Source organism: Prionailurus bengalensis, chromosome A3 (assembly GCF_016509475.1).
Source record: "Prionailurus bengalensis isolate Pbe53 chromosome A3, Fcat_Pben_1.1_paternal_pri, whole genome shotgun sequence".
Classification (NCBI taxonomy): domain Eukaryota; kingdom Metazoa; phylum Chordata; class Mammalia; order Carnivora; family Felidae; genus Prionailurus; species Prionailurus bengalensis.
This window is the reverse complement of record NC_057354.1, coordinates 118,004,400-118,032,240: the sequence shown is the minus strand read 5'-3', so window position 1 is coordinate 118,032,240 and position 27,841 is coordinate 118,004,400. Positions and strand designations below refer to the sequence as shown.

Genomic DNA, 27,841 nt, shown 5'->3' with positions numbered 1-27,841 from the left:
CTCTCACATAAGCCTTTAATACTCAACGATTTTTTTTCAGCTTTACTTATGAACATTTTGAAAAAGTTCTTATGATACAAACAGTGGTTAGTAAATGGCACCATTGGACTTCTAATTTTTGAGGAAATTATCTTAAGAATATAGAATGAAAAATGAAGGAGCTAACATAGTAACCTCCCAAGTAGGGGACACACACCCCACCTCACCCATAACCATTCGCACCCAAGAAAAATCGGAAAATTCGCATTTACAGCTTTTTTGAAAATCTCTTTTTTAATATACATTTTTTGTATGTTTTATTATGCATATAATACAGTAATATAGTAGTACTTGTATACAACTACTAAATCCTGTGCAAATACTATTCTATTACTGTACTGTATGCATAATGGAAAGGATTCTGTGCTTGTTTTTACGTACAGCATGCAGGATCTAAAAAGTTTAGATAGCGATGTTTAACATGTTGAGTTGATTATAAATTCACGAAAAGAAATATAAACCGGTGACTAAAATTATTGACCTAAGTCATCTGAATGATGTGCCAACAGTCTTTGAGCAAATCACTCAGTCTTTAGTGTCCTAATTCCCTTTGCCCTTATGATGAGTTCACCCTTCCTACTGAAACTGGCAGGCCATTGGTATCGACAGTCTGATTGGCCTGACTCAGCCAGGGAGATAGCACACGCCACTGGTGGATGACAGAGAAGATTATGCCTGTCCTCTGTGTAGTTAGTATTGTCACCTTATGGTCACGTCTCCCAAGCACTCAGCTCTTGAGGGGAATGGGGGAGGCTAGCCTATCAGGATTCTGGCCAGGCCCTTAGCAGTCGGGGGCTGTTCTCCTTGACACCCGTCCTGTGCATCTCCCACCTGAACCAGTGTCCACCCAGCTAACGTGGCTACTTTGTCTTGAGCCCGGTGGGGAGGACAGGGGACACAAGTGAAAGGGTTCCAAGTACTTTGGAAGAAACTAACATAGACTCCCAGACTTAGTAACGTTGTCACTGCTCATTGCTTTTTAGTGCCCGAGTGAAAGTGGGTCTTAATCACCATCCAGACAGCAGTGTCCCTGTTGACCTGATTGCTTAATTTGTCCTTTTACTCATAACCAGCATTTGCATAGCATTGTATGGTCTATCTTACTTGTTTTTCACGACCCTGTATTGAAGCTCGAAAATATTGTTCTATTTGTCTTACAGATGAGGAAATTGAGGCTCCAAAGGTTAAGTGATTTGCCTGGAGTCGTGATAGGTAGTAAATGGCAAAGCTGTAACATAAATGTAGATGCTGCCATTCCAAATCCCATGTTCTTCCTGTGGTAACACTCACCTTAAATGCCTCTTGGATTCAGTCACCGTGACTCTAGGAATCTATTCTTTACATCTCTTTTCTGCCTTGTTTTTATGAGGGTTTCTTCTTTGTGTGTGTGTTCTTATCACCCAGAGGTGTCGTGGAATATGATGCAGAAGGCTTTACAAAACTCACTCTGCTGCTGATGTGGAAAGATTTCTGTTTTCTTGTACACAGTGAGTATACTTTTGCTATGAGCACGTCAGCCTACATTCATTTGCATGTACGTCCATGTACTAAACCGTATGTAATAATGGCTGTGAAAACCTTTAGTGCCCTGCTGTGATTCCTTTTACTTTAGTATATTTACCGCGTGGTCTTAAAGAGAAAATATCTCTAGACCAGTGGTTCTCAACCACGTATAATTTGCCCCTCGGCAGATATTTGGCGGTGTCCGTAGACATTTTTGATTGTCACGATTGAGCAGGAGGGGAGTGGGGATGGTGGTTGTTGCTACTGGCATTTCGTGGGTAGAGAGCTGGGAGGTTGCCTAAACATCCTACAATGCACAGAACAGCACTCCAATAACAACAAAATCATTTGGGTATAAACTGTCAATAGTGCTGAGTTTGAGAAACCCGGAGTTTAAGAACTCAGGGTTCCAGATTCCTATTTCAAAGCATCTTTCCAGCATGAGGTTCCAAAACTTTCAGGATTATTCAAAACATACTTGTTTTGGTCATGTGGTTATCATCCTTGTTAAGGGAAAAGACTACATCTTTGATAACACATAATAGATATGTAAAAGGTGAGACAAGTTGGAATGTATCCCCGGTGTCACTTTTCATTTTTATTCCACAGATAGGCATATTTAAATGCTTATTGTGTTACATTAATCAGCGAGTCAGTAAACTTTGGTCCACCTTTCTCCTGATGGATAATTTGAAGTCTCTCTCATTTATTTTTGGTTATATAAAAATTATTAACCCATGGTGCCAGGTTTGCTCTGCAAAATGCCCAGTCTTTAAGCCGAAGACACGTAGTTCCAGCTCTCACAAATCAAATTACAGAAAAGCAGCGGGCTTGGCTTGACTTCATTCAGTGGATAAAACTACCCTAGACCTTAATAAACTATTCCAGAAAGAGGAGCCTTGGCCCTATTGAACCAGGCCATCAGACAGTATAAAGCCATTGACTTGGGGATTTTTGTTTCCCCAGCAGACGGACATTCTTGGTTGCGATTTGCTTAGACTAAAAAATAGTTTTTAAATTCCTTTGTCTTACCCCATTTCACACCAACAGACAGTAAGAGACAGAGACAGAAAGCCTCGAATACCATGGTATAATCTGCATAGAGATAACTGAGCCTTGGCTCTGATTTTGAGGTGTTTCCCAATGATAAACACCTCGTCATGAAGTGCTTCACATTGGGCTTCTACTCTATAGCTAGTCCTGCATTGGGATCATCTCTTTAAATGCACCTGAGGAATGCAAGCATATCGCAGTGTATTCATTCTATGCACAGATAAAAAGAGATTTTAATCTTGGGTGTTCCTCCAACTAGTTACATGATGTTCAGATCACTGGGACGAGCCTCCCTCTGCTTTCGTTTCCTCATATGTACCCTGGGAACCTGGTTGTTAAGTCCTGTGGAGACATTCGCATATGGAGCTCAACCCGTAATACAGGGCCAGGTGGAAGAGGAAGCCTCACAGTCAAGGCCTCCTGGCAATCTCCTCTCTGCTGGTCATCTTACGTGGCCCTACTGGTTCTTCCAGCCACCACTTTTGGTTCTCACCTTATGTGTTGCCGTTTTGTTGTTTTCATTCTGAGTCCTAATTCCCTTGTGAGATCCCATTTCCTATTTGCCACATTCACTTTGCACACCATCTTGATCCCAGCGAGTCTGCTTCTAGCCTGGTAACCCGACCCCAGATCCTGATTACATTCTTGGTTCTTCTCTCATGACCCTGGACAGGTGCCTGGGTGATTTGGTTGGTGCAGTTCCCCTAGCCCAGCCCAGCAAGAGGGACCTGTACCCTGCCTCGAGTGGTGGTGGTGACAGTCAAAAGCCACCCAGAGTGGCTGTGAGAGAAGGACACAGAAGGAGGGACGCACAGAAGGATAATTGCAAACGTGAAATTAGAGGAATGCTCAACTGCAGTGGCATGAAATCTCAGCTCTTTAAATGAAACTTATTTTGGTTTTCCAGCCATGATTCTACTTCCCAAAATCTTGATGTCAGATCCTATCAGATATGAAGGGACAAAAGATGCTCTTGCCATTGTTCATTCTCACCTGTGTCTTCCGCATGCGACTCAACAATGACTCTTCTGGTGGCGGCGAGCAGGAGGGCTGCACGGGGCTGAGGGAGAACTCACCTGCCAGCTCCTGCCCTCCCTCATCGGTACACGTGGTGTTAGAGCGGTTCCTGTTCCTTTGGAAGGTCTGTTCCCCAAAGAATATTTCCCCTGGTACCGCGGGTCCGGTGTTTCTTACAGCTCCTTCTCCACCTTCCTGTCTTCGCTTTTCCAAGTCAGATGTGCAACATGAAGTCTCAGAGTCACATTTCCACTTAGTTGTGGTTCTCTTCTTCAGAAATGTAGAACCCACAGGCACTCTTTACAACAGCTACTAGGGCTTTGGGATTCATTTAATTTACTTTTTCTGGAGTGTTTTCCTCAGGCCGGTCCTCTCTTCCTCCCCAGGCTGCTTGCCCCTTGTCTCTTAGCATTACTGCCTGCACTCGTGGCTCCTTGGCGGATATGACCTCGTCTGTGAATCATGGGGCTAGATGCTATTTCCTGCTCCATCATCAACACGCAGCCTGCCTTTACATATATTATTCTCACCCTTCTGCTTCTTTCTTGTGTCTAAAACAAACGTAGGACTTGCTGCATCAAAGTGAAGCTTGGTTGGACAATGTGTTTTGTTCTGTCACGCAGTTAAGCATCTGACACTCACCTGTTTTCAGTGTCTGCCTGCTTGGTTACAGCACCCAAGGGGCCACTTGTTCCCTTGTTTCTTTCCGTGAAGACAGGGAAGCGAATACAGGGTGGCAGAGACTTACTGAAAGAACATTGCAGTGAATTATTCTGAGATCTCAAGAACATGAACAAGGAAGGAAGTGCCTAGGGATGGAGCCAGTCTTCCATGGCTGGCCCCGCTGCTCCATGGAGGGTGAGCACCTGGCAGGACACCGGATGACATCCCTGCTCTCCTTCCTTTCTCCCCCTTTCCCAGGCCCAGGAAGAACTTGGTCACTAGGGCAGGTGCTGGTAAGAATTCTGAGCATTTTGGATGCCAGAGGAAAGAGGCGCTTCTCTCTCGAGGCAGGCGGCTCTGACCTCACACTTTGCTAGAGTGTGCGGAAGCAAGAATGTCCTTGGGGAAAACATTGTACATATTCTGGGTTCTCTCAGGAACCTCTGCAACCTCCCAGCATTCTGCCGGTTTCAGGAGTGGGGACGGGGCCATGATCATGGCTGTGGAGAGTTTTTGTCCACTTCTTCCTTCTTTCTTTCCTTCCTTCATCCATTATCAACAAACTGCAAGACTTGGAACCATGCAAGAATCAGGGAGTGCTCCCATCCAAAAACTGTGTTCAGGAAGGTTTCCCGGCCAACATGTGAGAATTATCTGTAGTGGTTATGGAGGTAATTCCGTGTTTGCCGAGCTCTGGAGGGACATGTCACCTTTAAGCCAGCACCTTCTGAGAATGCTGGGTGACAGGAGAACCAGACAGCAAAGCACGGTAACACAGAATAAAAGCAACCACTGGGAAAAACATCAGCTCTTCTTCATGGTCCCAGGCAGTGGCACTCTAAGTAGATATGAGAGGAGGCACCGGCCCACGGTAGTAGGATCGCTGCTCGGAAGTGGAGGGTATTGAGGTCTGTGACTCCCAAGGCAAGCGAGGGAGCGTGTGATCGTATGAGAAGCTGTCTTTTCTCATTACCCGTAAATCCTTGGTAAGCGACCCTTTGAGTCATCCGGCCTGGACCGCAAGCCAGGTCTCCGTGGCAAAATATCCGTTGCTCTAAATCTGACCGTTTGGGCTGTTCCATTTAATTTTTTATCTTCTCTGCCCCTGACCTAATCACTTCAACCCAATGCAACTGAGTTCTGGGTTTATTGAGAACCTGTATGTGCTTAGGATTATGATAGGTCCCGGGGGACAGAAATGGGTCCATAACTCAGGCTTGCTCTGAAGACACTTAGAGCCTGGCATAAGAGTTGGCAAATGCTACCCTGCAGGCCAAATCCCACCCTCAGCCTGTTTTCATACGGCCCTAAGCTAAAAGTGGTTTTTGTGTTTTTAAAGAGTTATTGGAAGTGGGAGGAGAAAGAATAGGCAACAGAGGTGGTAAAGCCTAAAATATTGACTCGTTGACCCTGTACCAAAAATGTGTGCAATCCCTGGTCTGGTTGATGAGAAAGGAGGTCAGATAATGGTGAATCACGGTGGTGTATCTTTTTAAGACAACTAGCTTGTGAGCGTGCCTACCATATGCCAGGCACAAAGAGCGGGCAGGGAGAGAGCTTCATACGTTTTATACATAAGAGAGAGATGTAGAAAAAGAGAGATCCTCCCTAATCAAGTCTGGTGAGAGAGACAGACAATAAAGAACTAAAACTATCAACTGTGTAAATTTCAAATGCTGACAAGTGATATAACGGAACAAAGCAGGGGGCTGCAAAAGAGACCGAGGGAAGGTGGTGTTAGGCCGGTTGGGAAAGACTAGTTCCTCGGCAAAGTGGGGTGGGCTCATGTCCTCGCCACAGAATCAACATCGTGTCTTTATAGCGACAAGCGAGATGGCTACTAATTCTGTAAAAACCAACATCGTGTGGTTTTTCAAAACTTGCTTACTTTTTGGATACAAGTCACATTGTTATATAAATAAATAGATTTGAAGAACAAATCAGAATCACTAAAGTGATTAAAATTGGAACCACAATGTTAGAATTCATTTCAGTGTTAGAATTCATTTCAAAGTGAATCTAGAGAAAGTGTAATATTACTGTAGAATTAATATGATTACCTCAGATGAGGCATCTATGAAGATTTGTGGCTTAATTTTATCATTTCTAGTAGGAATGATAGCTATCAAAGTAGCAGGAGCTAAAATTGATTATGAATAAAAAGTAAAATTAATCAGTTCTCTATTGTTCAAAGAGATAAAAGAATATGGAAAAAGATAAAAGAAAATCTACTTTCTAAATGCCTTTTTGCTTTGATTAAGAGAACTATTGGTCCTTCAGATACTTTAAACATTTTGGTTAATTTTTTTCCCAGACTTCCTTGAAAGTGGTTAACTGTGGTGGGTAAAGCGGTTTTCATCTTTTGATTATATACAGAAGCACACCCTGTTCACAGTTTACAACCTGAAAACTCTAGAATTTTAGCGACCACTGTCACCATTTTGATTCAAATTGAAAGTCCGGTTTCATCTTCAGAGTCTACTTCTTTCTAGAAAAGTCTTTTTCTGTAATTTCTGGCTCTGGCTTGAGCATTTATTTCATTAATCTTTTTTTTTTCTTTTTTTTTTTTTGGGGGGGGGACAGAGAGAGACAGAGCATGAACGGGGGAGGGGCAGAGAGAGAGGGAGACACAGAATCGGAAACAGGCTCCAGGCTCCGAGCCATCAGCCCAGAGCCTGACGCGGGGCTCGAACTCACAGACCGCGAGATCGTGACCTGGCTGAAGTCGGACGCTTAACCGACTGCGCCACCCAGGCGCCCCACATTAATCTTTAAAATATTCTTGGGAATATCCTTTTCATTCTAATACCTTGGATTTATGTGACTCCTTTTTAATGACCTTGAAGGACGTCTCATAAGGAAGGAGGTTGAAATCGGATGCACGATCACCATGCGGTGATTTCTTTCCCTATTCTCTCTCATATATGTTGTGTGAGTCCTCTCAGTTGTAATTGTTGGATTAAAGTAATTGCTAAGGTGAGTTTATCCAGTCAGAGAAAGGGCATTAAAATTCAGTGATTTTGACTTAAAATTGTATGCAGCTGCTTTGAAATGAACACATGGTAACCCAAGAAGGCATGTAACTCAGTGAAAGGAAGTGGTTTACAAAGAATAACTTTTAGAGTATTGATCCAGCTCAGTATCATCTTTTCTTAGAATTAATTTTAAAGTATTACTGACATTGGTGAAACAGGGGTATTATTTTGGGGGTAAAACTTTTGCTGTTGTTAAAGATAATATTTACAGTAATAACAGTCAGCAAGTGTTGAGCATATACCATGCTCCAGACACTTCTCTCAGTGTTTTGCATATATGGTATTATGTGGCTTAATCCACATAACACTGTTCTGAGGATAATTACAAGTATTACTGCATTTTACAAGTGACAAAACTGTGGCACAGAAGGAGTAAATACACTCACTGTGACAGAGCTAGGGTTTGAAATCCAGGCATTGATTCCAGAGCCCACGTGCTAGACTGCATTACTGTACTATTTCAGAAGATTGGTTGGCAGTATCCCCAAGTATGTGTTGAATTTTGAAAGCTTTTGGAGCTTCCCAGAGACCCTGTAAGCCCCAGGAACAGAAGTGTTCACCCAGGCATGGGGAGATACGTGTAGACAGTGGACATCGCACCAAAGACAGTACCGATCTGAAGGCAGCAAGGCAGCAAGCTGGTATCGCTCCTCAGTGGTGATGACAGTTTGTCCAGCTGTAAACCCCTGGCCAGTGGCGCAAACATGCCGGCTTGTACCGATCTGAAGGCAGCAAGGCAGCAAGCTGGTGTCGCTCCTCAGTGATGATGACAGTTTGTCCAGCTGTAAACCCCTGGCCAGTGGCGCAAACATGCCGGCTTGAGTAGGGTTTCACTCTGTGGCTATAGAAAGACATAACTAATGAGTTAATTAGAGAATTAACTGGCTATTGGCTATCAAAGACTAGATTTAACCTGCTTTTAGATATAGTTAATGCGGTCAGTTATAATGGCTGATTATACAAAGTCCTGCAAATGCAAACCTACAAGGTTGGAGCCAAATGGGCACTGGAAGTATGAGAGCAGCTCAGGTTCTAAGACAAGAAGGAGTGATAGGAACTCCATGCTCCTTTGCAGGATTTTTGTTTCTTTTTTTAAACAAAGTACAATCCAAACATTTCTGTGGCCAGGATTTATCCTGATGGCTTATGAATCTTCTTTTAAAAAACACTTCTGGGGCACCTGGGTGGCTCAGTCAGTTAAGCTTCTGACTCTTGGTTTCAGCTCAGGTCATGATCCCACGGGTTTTTAAGTTCGAGCCCCACGTCAGGCTCTGCGGTGGCAGCGCTGAGCCTGCTTAGGGTTCTCTGTCTCCCTCTCTCTCTGCCCTCCCCCACTCATGCTGTCTCTGTCTCTCTCAAAATAAATAAATAAACTTAAAAAAAAACTTTTTATTACAAAAATTTCAAACACAGGGGCACCTGGGTGGCTCAGTCAGTTAAACATCCGACTTTGGCTCAGGTCATGATCTTGCAGTTTCTGAGTTCAGGCCTCACATCTGTGTGCTGATAGCTCAGAGCCTGGATCCTGCTTCAGATTCTGTGTCTCCCTCTCTCTCTGTTCCTCCCCTGCTCACACACACCCACACACACTCTCTCTCTCTCTCTCAAAAATAAACATTAAAAAAATTTCAAACACAAAAATAGAAAAATATCATAAACCCCTATGTGCCCATCACCCATGTTGCATCTTTGTCTATCTTGTTTCATTGATTTCTTCCTGCTTTTTAATTTAATTTATAATTTTTTCTGGAATATTTTGAAGCAAATGTGAAATATCATTTCACCTATAAATACTTCAGTGTGTATCTCGAACAGGTAAGGATTTTTTAAAAATTGTTTTTTAAGTTTATTTATTTATTTTTAGAGAGACAGAGAGAGCACAAGCAGGGGAGGGGCAGAGAGAGAGAGAGGGAGAGAGAATACCACGCAGGCTCCTCACTGTCAGCACACAGCCTGATGCGGGGCTTGAACTCACAAACCGTGAGGTCATGACCTGAGCCTAAATCGAGTCAGATGCCCAACTGAGCCACCCAGGTGCCCCAGGAGTTTTGAAAAGATGTATCCAAAACAACAATATTAGAATGTTACAGTACAGTAACAAATTATAATGTTGTTTAATATCATCTAATAACAGTCTGTGTTCAAATTTCCCCATTTGTCTCATATATGTTTTTTTTTTCTTTTCCAATTGGTTTGTTCAAATTAGAATCCAAATAAGTCAGGACCCATGAATCTTGAAAATCCCTGGAAAAGAAGAGATGTGGACCCAAATAATGGATATCACCACCCATTTTCTTTCCCCATAATTTAGCTAAGAAAATACGGAGTGAAATTATTAAAACATCACTTCACCCATGGGCCTGTAGAAGATAAGGTCTGACGTTTGCTTATCACCTTCGTTTCACAGTGCTTTTAATTATCGCATTTAGAATATGAGTCATTGGGGCGCCTGGGTGGTGCAGTCGGTTAAGCGTTCGACTTCAGCCAGGTCACGATCTCGCGGTCCGTGAGTTCGAGCCCCGCGTCAGGCTCTGGGCTGATGGCTCGGAGCCTGGAGCCTGTTTCCGATTCTGTGTCTCCCTCTCTCTCTGCCCCTCCCCCGTTCATGCTCTGTCTCTCTCTGTCCCAAAAATAAATAAACGTTGAGAATATGAGTCATTGAGTCTCTCTGTCAGTTTTGAATAGAATTCTTAGCACTAGAACGAATGGTTAGAGATCATCTAGCCCAGGGAGGGACTTTTAACATTTTTGTGCCAAAGACCCCTTTGAGAAACCCTGTGGATCCATTCTTCAAACAGCGTTTTTAAATGTATAAAATAAAATAGATAGTACTGCAAAGGAAGCTGATTCTATTAAAAAATATTATCAAGTCATTAAAAGTGATTTAATCATACACTTAAAAACGTATGACACAGAATATGAGCTTCTTTGATAACAACCTTAAATAACAATATCCAGTGGCAAATCTAATAACCCTTGTAATTTGGAAATAGTGATGAGCATTGAAGAACACTTTAAGATCTGGGCAACACCTGCCATGTGCTATAAAAGTATCTGCAATGTCTTATGACAACAAAGGCAAGGTACTGCTAATACTGCTGTAGATTGTTACCTACATTCATAACTGGAGGAAACGCTAAATTTCAGTTCAAGGCAGTGAGTGTAGAGATCCACATTCTTCCTGTGCAAGTTCCCAGATACCCAAATTCGATCCAAGACCTTGCGGAGTGGGAGGTGAAGGGAGGTGTACAGATCTCTGACTGAGAATCTCGGAAAACTCCGTGTTACAGAGCTCAGATGTGTCTGAGTACCTCACCCTCAGCCAGCGTAACGTCAGGGGAGAATAGGACTAGAAACCAGGTTTCTGCAATCCAATTAAGTATTTTTCCTATGTTTGAATGGCTGAATTCTAAGACTCCTAGGCAAGGGAAATACTTTTGCAGCAATATGTGTGAACGCTGGCCTGAAGAACTGTTCAACATAAGGAAAATACTGGAAAACAGTGCTCAGATTTAAGGATTAATGACCTGTCTTTTGCATATTATATGCTCCCTGATAAACACAAGTTCAACTCTCGTAAGTCCATGAGACATTTTTTCCCTGTCTTTTCTGAGGTATCACTTACTATAACTTTACTATAACTTACAGTAGAACTCACCCTTATTAAGTGAATAATAAATTTTGGCAACCACATAGAGACGCAGAACTAGCGCCACAGTCAGGACGTGACACATTTTTCATCACCCTAAAAAGTGTTTCATCTTTAAAACGTTTTTGCAGCGGATCCCCCCTGTTGACCTTCAGCCCCAGGTAGTCACTGACCATTTTCTGTTACTGTAGCTTATTCTTTCATAGAATGTATAGAGTTCATAAAAATGGAATCAAGTTGTATTTGACCGCTTTCACTTAACGTAATGTTTTTGAGATCCATCCATGTTGTGCATGTGCCGGTACTTCATTCTTGTTTATTGCTGAGTAGTATTCCATTTTCCCATTCTACTATTTATCCATTTACCATGCAGTGGACATTTTATGTGTTTCCGGTTTCTGGCCAGTAAGAACAATGCTTCCGGCTCAGTCAGTTGAGGGTCCAACTCTAGATTTTTGGCTCAGGTCACAATCTCGTACTTCATGAGATCGAGCCCCACATCAGGCTCTGTGCTGTGTGGAGCCTGCTCAGGTTTCTCTTCTCCCTCTCTCTCTGCCCCTCCCCCTGCTCATGTTCTCTCTCTCTCTCTCTCTCTCTCTCTCTCTCTCTCTCTCAAAAAAATCAACATTAAAAAAAAAGAATACTCCTATGAACATAATTTAAGTGCAAGTCTTTGTGTGGACATAATATTTTGTTTCTCTTGGGTAAAAAGAATACTGGATCATATAGTAAATATGTGTTTAACTCAGTTTTGTAGTACTATATTGCTTTTCAGAGGGCGGTAACTTGTTACATTCTCACGAACAACATATGAGAGTTCTGGTTCTTCCACATCCTCTTCAGCCCTTGCCATTATCAATCCTTTTAATTTCAGCCATTGTAAGGTACATAGTATTATCTCATTGTGGTTTTAATGTACAATGAAACTATGGCTCAACATCACTCATAACTAGTGATGTTGGGCACCACCTTTTCATGTGCTTATTTGCCAAGTAAGTTATTTTGTGAAATGTCTGTTCAAATCTTTTTCCTGATTTTAAATGGGTTGTTATCTTCTATTTGAGCCATGAATTCTTTATACATATTAGATGCCAGCCCTTTGTCAGTTATATGCTCTACACATTTTTTTTTCCCAGCCTGTGGCTTACCTTTTCATTTTCTCAACTGTTTTTTTCCAAAGAGCAGAAAGTTTTAATTTTGATGAAGTTCATTTTGTCACTTTTTAATTTATGGATGTACTTTTTAAAAAAATTTTAATTCCAGTATAGTTAACATATCATGTTATATTAGTTTCAGGTGTATAATATAGTGATTCAACAATTCTGTACATTACTCAGTGCTCATAGTGATAAGTGTACTCTTAATACCCTGCACCTGTTTCACTCATCCCACCACCCCCCCCAACCCATCTCCCATCTGGTAACTTATACTTTAAGAGTCTGTTTATTGGTTTGTTTCTTTTTTGTTTTCTTAATTCCACATATGAATGAAATCATACGGTATTTATCTTTCTCTGACTGACTTATTTCACTTAGCATTATATACTCTAGATCCATCCATGTTGTTACACATGGCAACATTTCATTCTTTTTTATGGCTGAGTAGTATTCCAGTGTGTGTGTGTGTGTGTGTGTGTGTGTGTGTGTGTGTGTGTATGTGTGTGTGCGTTACATCTTTATCCATTCATCTATCGATGGGCACTTGGGCTGCTTCCATAATTTGGCTATTGTAAATAATACTGCAGTAAACATAGGGGTGCATATATCTTTTTGAATTAGTGTTTCCGTATTCTTTGGGTAAATACCTATAGTGGAATCGTTGGATCATATGATAATTCTGTTTTTAATTTTCTGAGGAAACTCCATAATGTTTTCCACAGTGGCTGCACCACTTTGCATTCTTACAGGCTGTACTTTTAGTGTCCTGCTTGAGATATTTTTGCCTAATCTAGTTCAGGAAGAATTTCTACATTGTTTTCTTCTGTACGTTCATAGTTTTAGCTCTTAAATGTAGGTCTCTGGTCCATTTCAAGTTAATTTTTGTGTATGGTGTGAGGTAAGGCAGGTATTTTTGTGTATGGTGTGAGGTAAGGTAATATATAATCGTTTATATATTTTTTCTATGCTAATATCCATTTGTTCCTGCACCATTTGTTGAAAAGACTATCCTTTCCTCTTTGAATTACCTTGGCACCTTTGTCAAAAATCAGCTGAACATATAAGTGTAGATCTGTTTCTGTACCTATACTCTGCTCCATTGATCTGCATGTCTGTGCCTTCACTTTATAGTAAGTCTTGAATTCAGAGAGTATAAGTCCTTTAATCTTACGAATATTTATTTGGAATTGTTTTCTCTGTTTAGGTCCTTTGCCTTTCCATATACATTTTAATTAGGTTGTCAATTATTTTCACTAAAAACTTGATTAAGATTGCATTCAAACTGTGACTTAATTTGGAGGGAATTGCCATGTTAGAAATATTGAATCCCCCGATTCATGAACATGTTTTATGTTCTCATTTATTTAGATCTTCTTTAGTTTCCCATAGCAGTGTTCTATAGTTTTCAGTATACAGGACTTATACATCTCTTGTTAAATTAATTCCTAAGTATATTTTAAGCTATTATGAATGGAGTTCTTTTAAAATTTTTCATTTTCTACTTGTTTATTGTTAGTATATAGAAATACCACTGATTTTTGCATATTGACCTTTAGTGGATTTCTTAGAATTTTTATTTACATGATCATGTCATCTGCAAATAAAAACGGTTTTACTTCTTCCTTTCCAACATGTATTTCCTTCCTACCCCCCCTTCCTTCCTCCCTTCCTTCCTTCCTTCCTTCGTTCCTCCTTCCCTCCCTCCCTCTTTTCCTTCCTTCCTTCCTACCTTCCAGTGGCCTCCAGATCTGACCTATGCAATAATTTGTTGATTTAATTCTTCATGTACCATATGTTGAGTACCTGCTCTGGTTGAGGCAGTCAAGACTCAAGGGATAACAAGAGGAATGCCACCCACTCTAAAATGCCTCACAGTCTATTAAGGAAGATGAACATAGAAAAACAACAATGCAACATTTCAAATGTAATGCTAGGCAACCACCAGGTGTTATGGGAACACAGAGAAGGGGCACCCAGCCCAGTAGCACAGGAGGGCTGCAAGAGCATTTCAGGCAAGGGGATCGCATCAACAAATGCACCGAGGGGAAAAACAGAGTGAGGAGCAGTAAGCCATTTAGAATTTCTCAAATGTGTATTGGATCCTGGGGAGTTGTGAGAGATTGAGTTAGAGGCAGTCAGAGACCAGAACTCAGAGAGTTGTATACCAGGCTAATGAATATGGACTCTCTCCTGAGGATAGCTAGGAGTTATTGAAGTGTGCTCAGTAGAGAAGTGGCATAATTTGCTTTTTAAAGAAAGGGACTATTTTGGTATTATGTTGAAGATGATTTGGAATGGGGACCAGGACACCTAAAAAGATGTTTTAGGCAAAAGATGATTAGACCTGAATGAGAACAATCATAACAGGGATGAAGGGAAAGGAACTGTTTCAAGAAATACTTTGGAAGTGGAACTGGCAAAATTTAGTGATTGATCCCAACCAAGGTGAAGGTCTAAGGAAAATTAGGATGATTCCCAGGTTTGTTGATTAGGCATCCAGACTGCTAATGATGCCATCATTTGAAGTAGGGACTGCATTAGGAGGAACAGATTTGGAAATGTTGAGCCCAGTTTGGGATACGTTGAGTTTTATGAGCCAATGGAAATCCAAGCGAAGAATGAGTGAATGAACATTCACACAGAACAAATGTGTGGTAGAGGCTGTCATCAAACAGCTTATTGGCCTGGAGTCTATTCCTGGAGTCTGTACAAACCCCCAGCCATCCCCAGTTCAGATGATTCAGAACTATTTGGCCCAACTGAACCTTTAACGAAAGGATTCAGTCATGCTTCATGGTGGACAGGATCTGGTTTGGAACTTGGACCTTATTGATACAGTTTTCCTCCCATAAATATGGTTCAGATTCTTGACATGGCCTGACCTAGGATGTCCTGAAAGAGGCTTTTGGGCTTCTGGACTGAGAATGACCCTTGGCTAAAGTTAAGCCATTGCCTTCAGTCAGGTGAGGGCAAAGGGAATGTCAAAACACGTCATAAAAGGACAAATACTGTGTGATTCCACGTATTTGAGGTACCTAGAGTAGTGAAATTCATAGAGACAGAAAGTAGAATAGAGGTGACTAGGGGCTGAGGAGACAAGGAGTGGGGAATTGTTGGTTCATGGGGACAGAGTTTCCGTTTGGGAAGATGAGACAGTTCTGGAGATAGATGATGGTGATGGTTGCACAACAAAGGAATGTACTTAATACTTCTCAACTGTACACTTAAAAATGGTTTAAATAGTAATTTTTATGTTACTGTATACTTTACCACAATAAAAAAAAAAGACACAATTCATTTGTAGGCAGGCATCTTATTGGCAAACTTTCGTCAGTCTCAGTCAACCTGGTGTTTTTCTCTAATTCATTGTCAATCAGAGGTTACTGGTGATACGAAGTGACCTCTAATAAATAATAGGTAACAATAATAATAGTAATGCCATTGTTGAATATATTATTTGCTGAGTGATCATTGTGTGCAAATTACTGTGTTAAGTACATTCATAATTCCATAGAATTCTCTCAGCCGCCCTATAAAACGGATCCCTATTTTACACTAAAGGAAACTAGTTGCCAGGTGTCCCATAGCTAGTAGTTGAAGGAAACAGCATTGGAACGAAGACCTTTTCATTCCAAACTCTCATTCTCAACAGTTCACTAGAGCTTCCCAGTCTACGTGCTGGGGCACACCACTGGCTTGGGAAGAGGCTACTAATCACTGTAGTTCTTATGGAAGCTGGATCCCATGTCGGCAACCTCTGCTGGCCTCACGCATTTTTCCCAGCGTGCCAAAACATCACACCATTTCTCTGATGATGCCATGATTTGAAAGAAGTGGGGAAATGGTGGGAGACTCTATTGCGTTTTCTAAAACAATTAGAAGACCCTAGATATGCATATGACCAGTCTACATGATGGGGAGGGATCCTAATTCCTAGTTCCTTTCTGCACACCAGGTCCTACAGGGTTCTCCCGGTGTTACTTCTGATGTGCCCAGCTGTGAATCTGTCTCTTTGTACTCTGAGTCTTTTGAGCTCTCCGGGGTGTTGAAAAGGTGGATTAGGATTCCCTGTCTCCAGGGAAACCATAGTGCCTGCCAGCAATCAGCAAACTTTGCATACAGGTGAGCCTAGTGAAGATAATTGCAGAAAGGAATCTGAGTGTGATTGAGGCCAGGGAACTAACACTCACTTTTTAAACAACCCCTGCAATTTCTGACCTAAACCATTGTTCCCACTCGGTTTGTTTCCCAGTGAAGAGACAAATTTAGTTCCTTGCATTTTCCCAGTTAGCCTTTCAAGTTAGACGCAGAGTCTCATTCAGCTTTATAGTCCTGAACATTTGTAGGAATGGGGTTTGCCTTTTTATGTACTCCCAGGTGACAGGTGCATTTGACTCCAATGAGCGTTTAAGCATATTCTTTGTGCCAGGCACCATGCTGAATACTAAAGATATAGGGCCGAATGGGACATGTTCTTTTTCTAAAGAAACTTACAGTCTAGTGTACTCAGATTCCAGGAGGCTTTTCCCAGTGAACATTGTCTTTAAAGAAAAATCTCTTTAGCTATGCTTAAATTTCCTATTTTTCATTTGGCTGCAGCTTGGAAACCTCACATGTATTGTAAACTGTCTTCTGTGTCAGACAAATTAAAAAGAATTTGTAAAGTTTATCCTTAAGCTCTTGTTTGATTGAGACCTCAGAAATGAACTGTGGTCTGAACAAAGCATCTCCAAATGGTGCATAGCCTTTGTTTTATGTCGGAAGAATAGAGTGGGCCAGAACCCTCAGTTCAGACTGTTCCACCACAGTCGGTCAATGAGAAGGTAGAACCTATTTGATGAGAAGCACTTGAACACTGTATTTACAAGAAGATGAAAACATGCTCAGCTGGCCTCCACCCAAGAGGACAGAATACTTCAAAAGACCCATTATTCTGGGAGATGAACAGCCCAAGATCGCAGACTCCGTGGACTCCACAGAGAGTAAACAAAAAGAGACTGTATGCTGTAATGTTCAGAGACCGTTTACTCCAGCATCATTCACTGTTTCCATTATTCCAGAGATCATGGGGGCTGCAGAAAACCAACACAGTCAGAAAGAGTGGCTTCTTGATTGCAGTTTTCCAAATGTGATGATTTTAACAACTACAAAGTACTTCGAAACAACCCAGATTTCACTTTGGTACCTTGAGAACGTTAGTTTTTTTAAGCCACGTAGGAACCAAGGCAGTACTGGCCAGTGGCTGTAGTGCAGAAGTGGGGGTGAAGACCTCAGTGTCTATTTCGGACCCCATTTTGTCCTGTCCAGTGAGTTAGGTCCGCCTCAATCTCCCCATGTAAGGTAATAATATAATTAAATTGGTGGTTCTTAAAGTGAGCTAAGGGACACACAATTGGAAAGCAGGGGGTAGCTGCTGTGGTGATTCACCTTCCACAACTCTTGGGTATTTCCAGTTTGGGAGAACAGGAAGCAGGTAGGGCTTGGCCAAAATTTTCAAGCATGTGCAGGCTTGTTCTTGCACACACGCACGTACACACACCCTTCAGTGATAACACTCAGCCACCCTAACACTCCTGGAACTACTAAGGCTTCGAGAAAAACCAAAAGTGTCCCTCCCACACACAAAATGGAGGGACTCTCCCTAAGAATCTTCCCTTTAAAATTTTTTTTAATGTTTATTTTTGAGAGAGACAGAGAGATAGAGAGCTAGTGGGGGAGGGGCGGAGAACGAGGGAGACACAGAATCTGAAGCGGGCTCCAGGCTCTGAGCTGTCAGCACAGAGCCTGACACGGGGCCCAAACCCACAAACCAACTGAGCCACCCAGGCACCCCCTCCTTTTAAAATTTTTTATTTTATTGTTTGAATAGGCAGTATATTTACCTAATTTTTTTAAAAAATGCACACTGTGAAAAAAATCTCTCTTTCACCCCTGCTCAATCCGTTTCTCTTCTTATCACTTCTTTTTGAAGTATAATTGACATACAATGTTAAAGTCATTTCAGGTGTGTGACATATTCTTGTCACTTTTGTTAGTTTTTCAATTCAGCCTTTCAGAGTTTCTTCAGGTGGATAAAATAAATATAAGACTATATTCTTAATTTTCCTCCGTCTTACATGAAAAGAAGCACATGCCACACCTTATCTGCACCTAAAACAAGAAATTTTGATGTCTTGTCGCCACGGATGTGCAATTCCTAACCTCCCCTCAGTCATGGTTACTGAGTTAACACAAAGGCTAAGAACGTACAGCTTTCCAGCTATTGTAAATTTAGGTGGGATTTATATAATGCCTCTGTCACTCCCAAGTTGTTATTAGAAATGTCTCTTCAATATCCAGTATAAGACTTCACAATATTTCAAAGTACTTTCTCATTTATCGTCTCCTTTAATTTGAGTCTCCCAAAACCTCATGGAGTTGGGAGGGCAAGTATTATCCTTGTTTTTAAAGTGAGGAAGGTAAGGGTAAAGGGTTTGCGTTGGGTCACACGTCTGGGTCTAGGGCCGTCCTCTATGCCTTACGCCACTTTCCTGTTTTCCAAAACAAGGGAGAAATCGCCTTCCCTAGTTCTGTTTATACTTCTCCATATCTACCACATAGTCTTTCATGGTTTCTCAACACTTCTTGTTCTGAGATAATTGTATAGTCACGCATCAGTGTAACAAATAATACGGAGAGATCCTGTGTCCCTTCTACCCAGTTTCCTCCAGTGGCGACATCTTGAACAACCTTAGCACAGTAGCAACAACCAGGATATTCACATTGGCACTGTCAAGATGCAGAACATCCCCATCACCATGAGGATCCCCGGTGCCCAGCTCAGAACCCGTCTTGCTCTCCTGCAGTTTTCGTGAATTTCCCCTGCAGTTCCCACTAAATCAGTCACGCTCGCCCACTGACTCCGTGGTCTTCATACTCATCAGTGAGTAATGTGACTTGATGTCTCCTGTGGAGATAACTCCCCGCAGAGAAATTCTGCAAAGTTGTACCTTGATCCTTCCCTACAAAGGGCAAGTTCTGTGTATCTAAATGTATTAAATACCGTTCCTTTAAAAGTATCTCAGACCTACAAAGATGTGACCAGGTCCAGCATTTCAGCAAACAAAAGCTGAGGCTTGTAACAAGCAGGAGTCATTGCCATACAGTTATCGCCACAGGTACATACTCGACTTCCAGGGCAACCAAAGTACTTAATAAACATGCCACCTCTTCTTTATCTTAAAATGAGAGACCTAAAGGAAGCACCACAGTAATAGTTGCCAGCCAGGATCCACCCCTTATCTGGCTGCTGTCAAACAGTCTGTAAATGATCAATCCAGAACAGTCCTCTGGGTTGTTGTTTTCTCTCCCACTTCTCTTCTTCTGAACATTTCGCCTTTGCAGTCTCTGCCTTCTGGACGGGATCCTGTGCTCTTTCCACCTGGAAGGAGTCAGTATATGGAAACACACCTGCATTTCCAGGGAAATGGACTGAGGTTATCAAAAAAAAAAAAAAAAAAAAACCCCATCTGTCCAACCCTAGATCAAGATCAAGGCATTTTATAGCAACCCAAAGAGCCACACTCTGGAACACACAGTACAGCTCCTTTGGGAAATACCTGACTGGGGAGTGACTTTTGGTCTCCCGGGCAAAATGTTCACTTCTCAGACAGCAAATCCTTTGTAGAAGGGCAACAGACTCAAACCTGGGTGGTGACCAGATAAAGGCGGGCCACTCCTGTTTGAATGTTTGTCGTCTTGGTGGGGAGTGTGTTTAACAAGGTTTCTGCCTTATCTGTCTTCTTTTAGATTTATAGCTCCAGAGCCCACGAATGGGAGGCCACAGATGTGAACACAGGCTATGGAAAGATTAAAAACAAACCTGGGCTGCCCGATAAAAAGAATCTTGAGATATTTTGGATTTTGTTCTTTGTGTTGTCATTTTGTTACAGGAAGAGCACGTTAGAGGCTCTACCAGAGCCTGAGAGTACTTAGAAGTACTTGGCTAAGTGTACATATTACAGAATGCTGGAAGGAATGTTGCCTTGGCATTATATGTAGTAAGTATACTATTTCCCATTACTCGGTCCCTGGAAAACAGGGTTCAACCCAGTATTTTAATTCCATTAAAAACTATTGAACCCTCGTCTTGGACCATCCACTATATCGGGGACGTGAATAAGATGTGGTCCCTCCCTTATGGTGCTTAAAATGAGAAGATCATCAATATATCCTGCTGTTCCAGAAATTAACATTAAAGTCTCTAAGAAAGGGCCAGACTGAAGAACAAGCCCTTTAGGAGGTTGTGTGTGGCACCTGCTTTGTGGCCTTTGTGCCGTGGAGGGGGTCTTGGCCACCACTGCTGTCGGTTGTGTATTTCCTTGTACCTAAACCACCTTTGCCTTCTACTCCTGAACAAAGAGTCAACCCGCTGTCCACCCAGATGGCATGATTATTCCTTCAGTCTGTTGATACCTTCTGCTGTTTCTGTGGAAGAGAAACTGTCTGGGCCCTCAATTCAAATCAACACTAGTCATTGTCATTTGTGGAACACTCACTGTGAGATAATCACTGCACTAGACGGTTTATGTGTATTATCTCATGTATTCCTTACAATCCTACCAGATAAAAATCATGATTGCCATTCTACAGATGGGAAAGTAGAGAGCAGAGAGGCAGTAACCTGCCTAAGATCTACCGGTGATAAATGCAGAATGATTTCAATGAGTCCCAAGTGTTCAAACTCTGAGCCCTTTCTGCTCTGCCTTCCTTCCTTGCTTTATTTTTCACAATGATAAAATGCTATAATTTCTTGATTCATTGAAAAGAATTTTTTAAAGTTTATTTCTTTTGTGAGAGAGAGAGCATGGGGAAGGGTCAGAGAGAGAGAGAGAGAGAGAGAGAGAGAGAGAGAGAATCCCAAGCAGGTTAGGCGCTATCAGTGCTGAGCCCTGTGCAGGGTTTGAACTCACAGACTGTGAGATCATGATCTGAGCCGAAACCACGAGCTGGATGCTTAACTGACTGAGCTACACAGGCGCCCCCTTGATTCTTACAGTGATGTGATGTTGCCCTGTTTCCCTGGGATGTGGTAGTCTGTTGTGCAGAGGGTGCACGAATAAGAGCTCAACGTACACACATTATGTTCCAGAGCCTCGGGTGCAAAAAAGGATGGAGAACATCTTATTTGGCTTTTCCAGTTGAAAGATGGGAAGGATAGAAGATGGCCATCTACAGCCGGGTTGCAGTGGAGTGCTTAACTTGTCTGATAGTGTTTGAGATGAAAGGAGGCTACTTCACATGTATAGAATTCTTCAGAAGAACACAGACCCAGGGGCTTAGAGTTTTCACCCATCACCCATCACCTAACATTTTGTAAACACAAGGCGGTTGCATGTGTTTAATTTGGTTGGGCCTCAAGCTGGACCAGAGCCACCACCTGCCACTGGGGCCACTTCCTGCTGCATCCGGAACATCATTCTTTCAAGGTCTCCCCTACCCAGGCAGTGCCCCAGCATGACCTCCTCCTCTCGTGACATGGGCCCCATGGGGATAGCCGTCCTTCCAAATGCAGTGATGTGACCTCAGATAGTTCCTGGTTTTCTTTCTTTCTTTCTTTTTTTTTAAACCAATCAAAAAAAATTTTTTTAAGATTTATTTATTTTTGAGAGAGACAGAGCATGACTGGGGAAGGGGCAGAGAGAGAGAGGGAGACATAGAATCCAAAGCCGGCTCCAGGTTCCAAGCTGTCGGCACAGAGCCCAACGCGGGACTCAAACTCATGAACTGCCAGATCATGACCTGAGCTGAAGTCAGACACTCAACCGACTGAGCCACCCAGGCACCCCTCTGGTTTCCTTTTTCAAAGAAAGAGAGATCAACCTGTCAATACACCATGAAGGAAACAAGCCTCTTAAATGTCCTGCCCTTCTTCCAGCTTGGTTGAGCTATAATTGAATATTTAAAGTTTCATATACATTGGACCCTTGAGCCATGTTGGGTCAGTGGTGCTGACCCCCCCTATGGTCAAAAATCCACGCAGAACTTTTGACTCCTCCAGAACTTAACAATGAATAGCCTACTGTTGAGCAGTAGCCTTATTGACATTATAAACAATTAACATATTTAGTATGTTTTATGTATTGTATACTGTATTCTTATAATAAATTAAGCTAGAAAAAGAAAATGTTATTAAGAAAATCATAAGAGAAAGTACATTTGCAGTACTATACTGTATTTATTGAAAAAAATCTGCATATAAGTGAATTCACACAGTTCGAACCCATGTTGTTCAGGGGTCAGCTATATTTAAGGTGTACAACTTGATGTTTAGATATACATATGCACTGTGAAATCACAAGCAAGCTAATTGATCACATACTCATCACACCACAGTTACCATTTTTTTCTGTGTGTGTGTGTGTGTGTGTGTGTGTGTGTGTGTGTGTGTGTGGTGAGAACACAAGATGGACTCTTCTGGCAGGTTTCAAGTATATACTTTTGTCAACTGTAATCACCATGCTGTACATTAGATCTCCAGAACTTATTTATCTTGCATAACTGAAGATTTGTGCTCTTTGGCCAGCATCTCCCTATTTCCTACCCTCCCCACCCTAGTCCCTGGCGACCACCATTCTACTTTCTGCCTCTATGAGTTTGACTATTTTAGATTCCTCATATAAGATCACGCAATATTTGTCTTTCCATATCTGACTTATTTCAGGTAGCCTAGTGTCCTCTGGGCTCATTCATTTAGTCACAAATGGCAGGATTTCCTTCTTTTCGAAGGCTGAATCATATTCCATTGTGTGTGTGTGTGTGTGTGTGTGTGTGTATACACTAAATTTTCTTGATCCATTCACCTATTAACATATTTAGATTGTCTGTCTTGGCCAATGTGAATGATGCTACAGTGAACATGGGGGTGCAGACCCCTCTTCAAGGTACTGCTTTCATTTCCTTTGCATATATCCGCAGAGGTGAGATTGCTGGATCCTGTGGTAGTTCTGTTTTTAATTTTCTGATACAATCCCACTTGTCTATTTTTTCTTTAGTTACCTGTGCTTTTGGTGTCACATCTAAAAATATTGCCCAGACCAGTGTCAGGAAGATTTTCCCTTATGTTTTCTTGTAGCAGTTTTACAGTTTTCTGGTCATACATTCAGGTCTTTAATCCATTTTGAGTTGATTTTTGTGTATGATTTGATAAAAGTCGAATTTCATTCTCCCGCATGTGGATGTCCAGTTTTCCCAGCAGCATTTATTAAAGAGACTGGCCTTTCCTCGTTGTATGTTGTTGGTAACCTTGTCAAGGACCAGTTGACTGTAAATGGGTGGATTTATTTCTAGGCTCTCTGTTCTGTTCCATTGGTCCATGTGTCTGTTTTTATGTCAGTACCATACTATTTTGATTACTAGAGCTTTGTAATATATTTTGAAATCAGGATGTGTGATGCCCCCAGCTTTGTTCTTCTGGCTCAAGATTGCTTCAACTATTCAGGGTCTTCTGTGGTTTCATATGAATTTTAGGATTTTAAAACATTTCTGTAAAGAGTGCCATTGTGATTTTGATAGGAATTGCATTGAATTTCTAGATCACTTTGGGTAGTATGGTAAATGTCCATGCCCTTACGGCAAGAATTCCACTAACATATTGAAACTGAAACAACGCTATGGTATTGGAAAAGATTGTAGATAAATACAAAAAGCACGTGTCACCCCAAATCTCTCCTTTCTGGGGCCACTGGTTACAAGGGAAACAGCCAACCTTGTAGGTTACCTAAAAAATGTAATACTGGAAGATTCTGCTTGTCACTTTGAAAACGGCAGGTTTGAAATGGGTTTTCAAGCTTCACAAATGTGTGCTCGGGCTTGGTGATTACCCATAGCTTATGACATTTGTGTTAATCGGTAACATTTAATAATCTTAGATGATCGCTCATCCTGTTCTAAGAACATGGTAGATGTTGGAGGTGATTCCTATCGTTAAAGGCATTAACTTTCAGTAGGCATGTGTGCAGAGAGTGTACAGAAAGCGTAGGTACAAATATATTTTAAGAGGGGAAGAGAAGGCAGAATTGGGAGCATTCTTTTGGGAAAACATGTGGAGGTTTCAGGATCCTACTTTGAAGGAAGGGTGTCGTGTGATGAGCAGGAGACCAAGAGATTCTTTCTAATAGTTGGTCCAGTTTACTTTTCACAAAAGCGGCGATGGAGGTCTATGACCGAACTGTGCTCAGAGCTGTAAATCACAAAGCTTAATAGAAATCAAACTTTTGTCCCTGATAAAATCGTACGAGCTAAATGAAATACTAAAATTTTTGCTTTGGTCTAGAATTGTGTCACCTTGGTTTAGTAATGTGGATATCTCCTGGGGAAACGGCCGTTAAGGCAAAATCTTTTAAAACTTGTAGCTTTGGGGAGGAAAGTGGAGTAGAGCGTGAACCCCACATAACAAAGAGGTGAACTGTTGCTTAGGCAAAGGCTCAGAGATCAGGGGAAAGCTGACCGGGCTCAACTCCAGGATTCTGGCCTCAGTGTAAGTCAGAATAGTCAAGTGAAGGTGTGGCTTGATAGAAGTTTACTTTTAGTCCAAAGGATGGTTAGGGGTTATAAAAAGCTGAGACTTGGACAGTTTGGTTCAGATTCAGTGGCCACCACACAGAGTAAACAAATAGGTACTGAGCCTCTCAGACTTGGGAGTCCGAAATGGTACTCCGTGGTGCCTGCCGCCAAGTTGCTCGCTGTCTAGTGCCGAAGTCTGTGAGACCAAGAAAGCCCGCAGTGGGATAGAGACGGCCAAGTTCTGTGGAACACTGAAGAAGATTCTGAGGAAGCTTGGAGAAGGCTTCACAAAGACGCACGAAGCGGGGACCAGCATGGCTGAGGCAGCACGTGGAGTAATGAGAGCTTTGGAGATGGGAGACCGGGAAGGCCCAGCAGCACCCATGCCCACTCCGAGCGGGGAGAGTAATGGTCCCCAGCACAGGAAGTCATCTTCACAGCGACTGCTCTCAGCACGGTCTCCTGGAATGCTCCAAAACTTCTTTTACTCTGGCTGGCGAAGATAAAAGATAGCTGATACGACACCCCGGTGTAGGAGACAGTTTTCACCAGATTCCTGGGATTGAACATCTGCTTCACCCAGCTTTTAATGGAAGAACCAGACGTGTGAACTGAGGCTCCAAACCATGGAATGGTGTGTGATTTCTTCTTCTCTTTTACCCCCTTTGTCCACTTGGGCCCCACGTAATGCAGCACAGTGTAGCCTGTGGTTCCAGCCCTGACCCTGCATCCAAACCCCTCCAGAACCTTGAAAAGGTCTGCCGTCTCCACACCTCCCTGCCTTTCTCTTCTCCCAGCCCCTCTCCGTTATTGCGTCAGAATTAGAGGGAGGGGCATGGTTGCTGAACTTGTGTATTTTTTTTTTGGTGTTGTTTATTTATTTATTTTGAGAGAGAGAGAGCAGGGGAGGGGCAGAGAGAGAGGCGGGGAGAGAGAACCCCAAGCAGGTTCCTCGCTGTCATCACAAGAGCCCGACCCCGGGCTCAATCTCACAAACCCTGAGATTATGACCTGAGCCGAAATCAAGAGTTGGACACTTAACCGATTGAGCCCCACCCCCCCCGCCCCACCCCCCCACCCGGTGCCCCTGAACTGTTGTATTTTAAAAACAGCTTCCTTGGAAAGTCTGAGGCACAGCTAGTCTTGCCTGACAGCTGCACGGATAGTGGAAGGAACCCACCTCACAGCCAGAAAATCTGGCTTGCGTTTCCACACTCACCACATACTGGCCCCCAGACTGTTCTGCATCTGTGAAATGGGATTGGTGCTTATCCCACACTTCACAGGGATTTTGTGAGGATTAAATCACATGGGCGCAAATTAGAAACCATCATTGCTATAAAAATGTAAGGGGTTATTTATCCCTGTGTTTGCCACTCCCATGCCCCCACCCTAGATTATATAACCACTCCACGCCAGGACTGTTTCATTGGCCAGCTGGTTTGTCTCTTGCCCTCGCACCCTGCCACCAAGTTATCGTATTGAAATACCACTTCCGTTTTGTTTCTTCTCTGCTCAGATGCACCGACTGGCCTCTCCAGTAGACAGGCTCCCTTTGTCCATCAGACTTTCTCTTCCCTCAGCCTTGGCCTGTTTGTTGTCCCTTTTTGTGGTCTCTCCTTGACCTCCATGTCTTTCTTACACCATTTCTTTTTGAAAAAATAATTTTTTCTAAGTTTATTTTTATTTATTTTGAGAGATAGATAGCAAGCAGGGGAGGGGCAGAAGAGAGAGGGAGACAGAATCCCAAGCAGGCTCCGTGCTGTCAGCAGAGTCTGATACAGGGCTCGAACTCACAAACTGTGAGGTCACGACCTGAGCCAAAATCAAGAGTCGGACGCTCAACTGACTGAACCACCCAGGTGCCCCATCTTGCACCACCTCTCAAAAACTGTCCCTAGTTTTCTCTCTAAACTGATCACCCCCATCTTAGATCCAAATAATGTAATTATGAGACGTTAACATATATTTTCTAGGATGATTCTGTAATTGTCACATGTATTTGCTTTATTATTCTAGTTAATTTTCTTGCCAAGGCCCAAGACTACACCTAAGTGATGTTTTACATTGTGATGCAGTTGTGCCCAGTGCCCCTCAAGGTATTAGGCATGTGGTAGGGCTCAGCGGCCGTGTGCTGAGGCTGAGGGGGCAGAGGTGGAGGCAGGGACCTGGTAGTCAGAGCACGCTTGCAGCCTGTGGCACACTTTCACTTCCAGGGTCACTTTTCATCATCACCACCCTGGAAGGCAGTGGTTATTCACCCCGTTTCCCATGAGAGAAGAGAGCCTCAGGTTAAGTAACATCAGTTATGCGGGGTGAAAGGAAGACGAGGGGCACTGTGTCCTAGAGAGGAGCCACAGTGTAGCAGAGCCCATAGGTGGTGTGGAGGCGAAGGAGAGCTCCTGCAGGTTGTGGTCAGGTCTCAGCCGGGCCGGGACTGAGGCCGAATTAGTGAAGACCTAGCAGGAGTGACCGGAGCAGACAGGCCTCAGTGGGCCCTCTGCGGGGCTGGCCGCTCACCAGGGGGAAGAGCAGAGTCAGGATGACTCCAGCTGGCCCCCTGATCGGGAGTCGGGAGGGATGTAAGTGACTCAGCCTCTGCCCTGGTCGGAGCCAGGCAGTGGGCTTAGCAGGCCATTTCCTGGGGACTTTTCAAATGGACCAGTGATTTCATCTTTCTCTTCTAAAGCTCCTCCATTCCCTGGGAGCTATTATTTATGGGGTCAAGGGACTGAGGCCACGTGGTCTGATTTCTTAAAGGAGAAGCTGAAATAGCTCTGGGAACTTTCTAGGCCTAGAGCTTTCAGTAATTCCATTCCTGACCAACACTGATGAGAAACCCTTCCAGTCTTCTCTGGCTTCAGCCGGCGTGTAGATAAATAGTGCTTTGACATTTCAGTATTGCTGCCTAATTTATGAAGGCATGAGCTCCACGCAGGTAACTGGCTCCTGCCTCTGGTTGAAGTCATTGTACTTACTGCCTAACTGGGACAGGCCTGGGGCAGGGCTGGGGAGGGCTGGCAACACCAGGCCCAGAAAGGCAAGCCGAAGACCAGCAGGCAGGCCTGAGGGTTGGACAGCCACCCAGCAGATGGGTGGAGACCAAAGCTGAGTTACATAGCTAGAGAATCCAGGGCGTGGTGAGGGAAATCAGCCACTGCGACAGTAAAAATTAATGTTGA

At 42.8% G+C, this 27,841-nt stretch overlaps 1 protein-coding gene across 3 annotated transcripts in view; it reads left to right on the top strand.

Moving 5' to 3' along the window:
- Positions 1–27,841, top strand: part of BABAM2 (BRISC and BRCA1 A complex member 2) — a 403,550-nt gene that overhangs the window by 320,690 nt on the left and 55,019 nt on the right. For all 3 annotated transcript variants that reach the window (XM_043604241.1, XM_043604240.1, XM_043604242.1), the window contains exon 10: positions 1,444–1,526. In XM_043604241.1, coding sequence (XP_043460176.1) covers positions 1,444–1,526 — 83 coding nt within the window. The remainder of the gene's footprint in view (positions 1–1,443; positions 1,527–27,841) is intronic.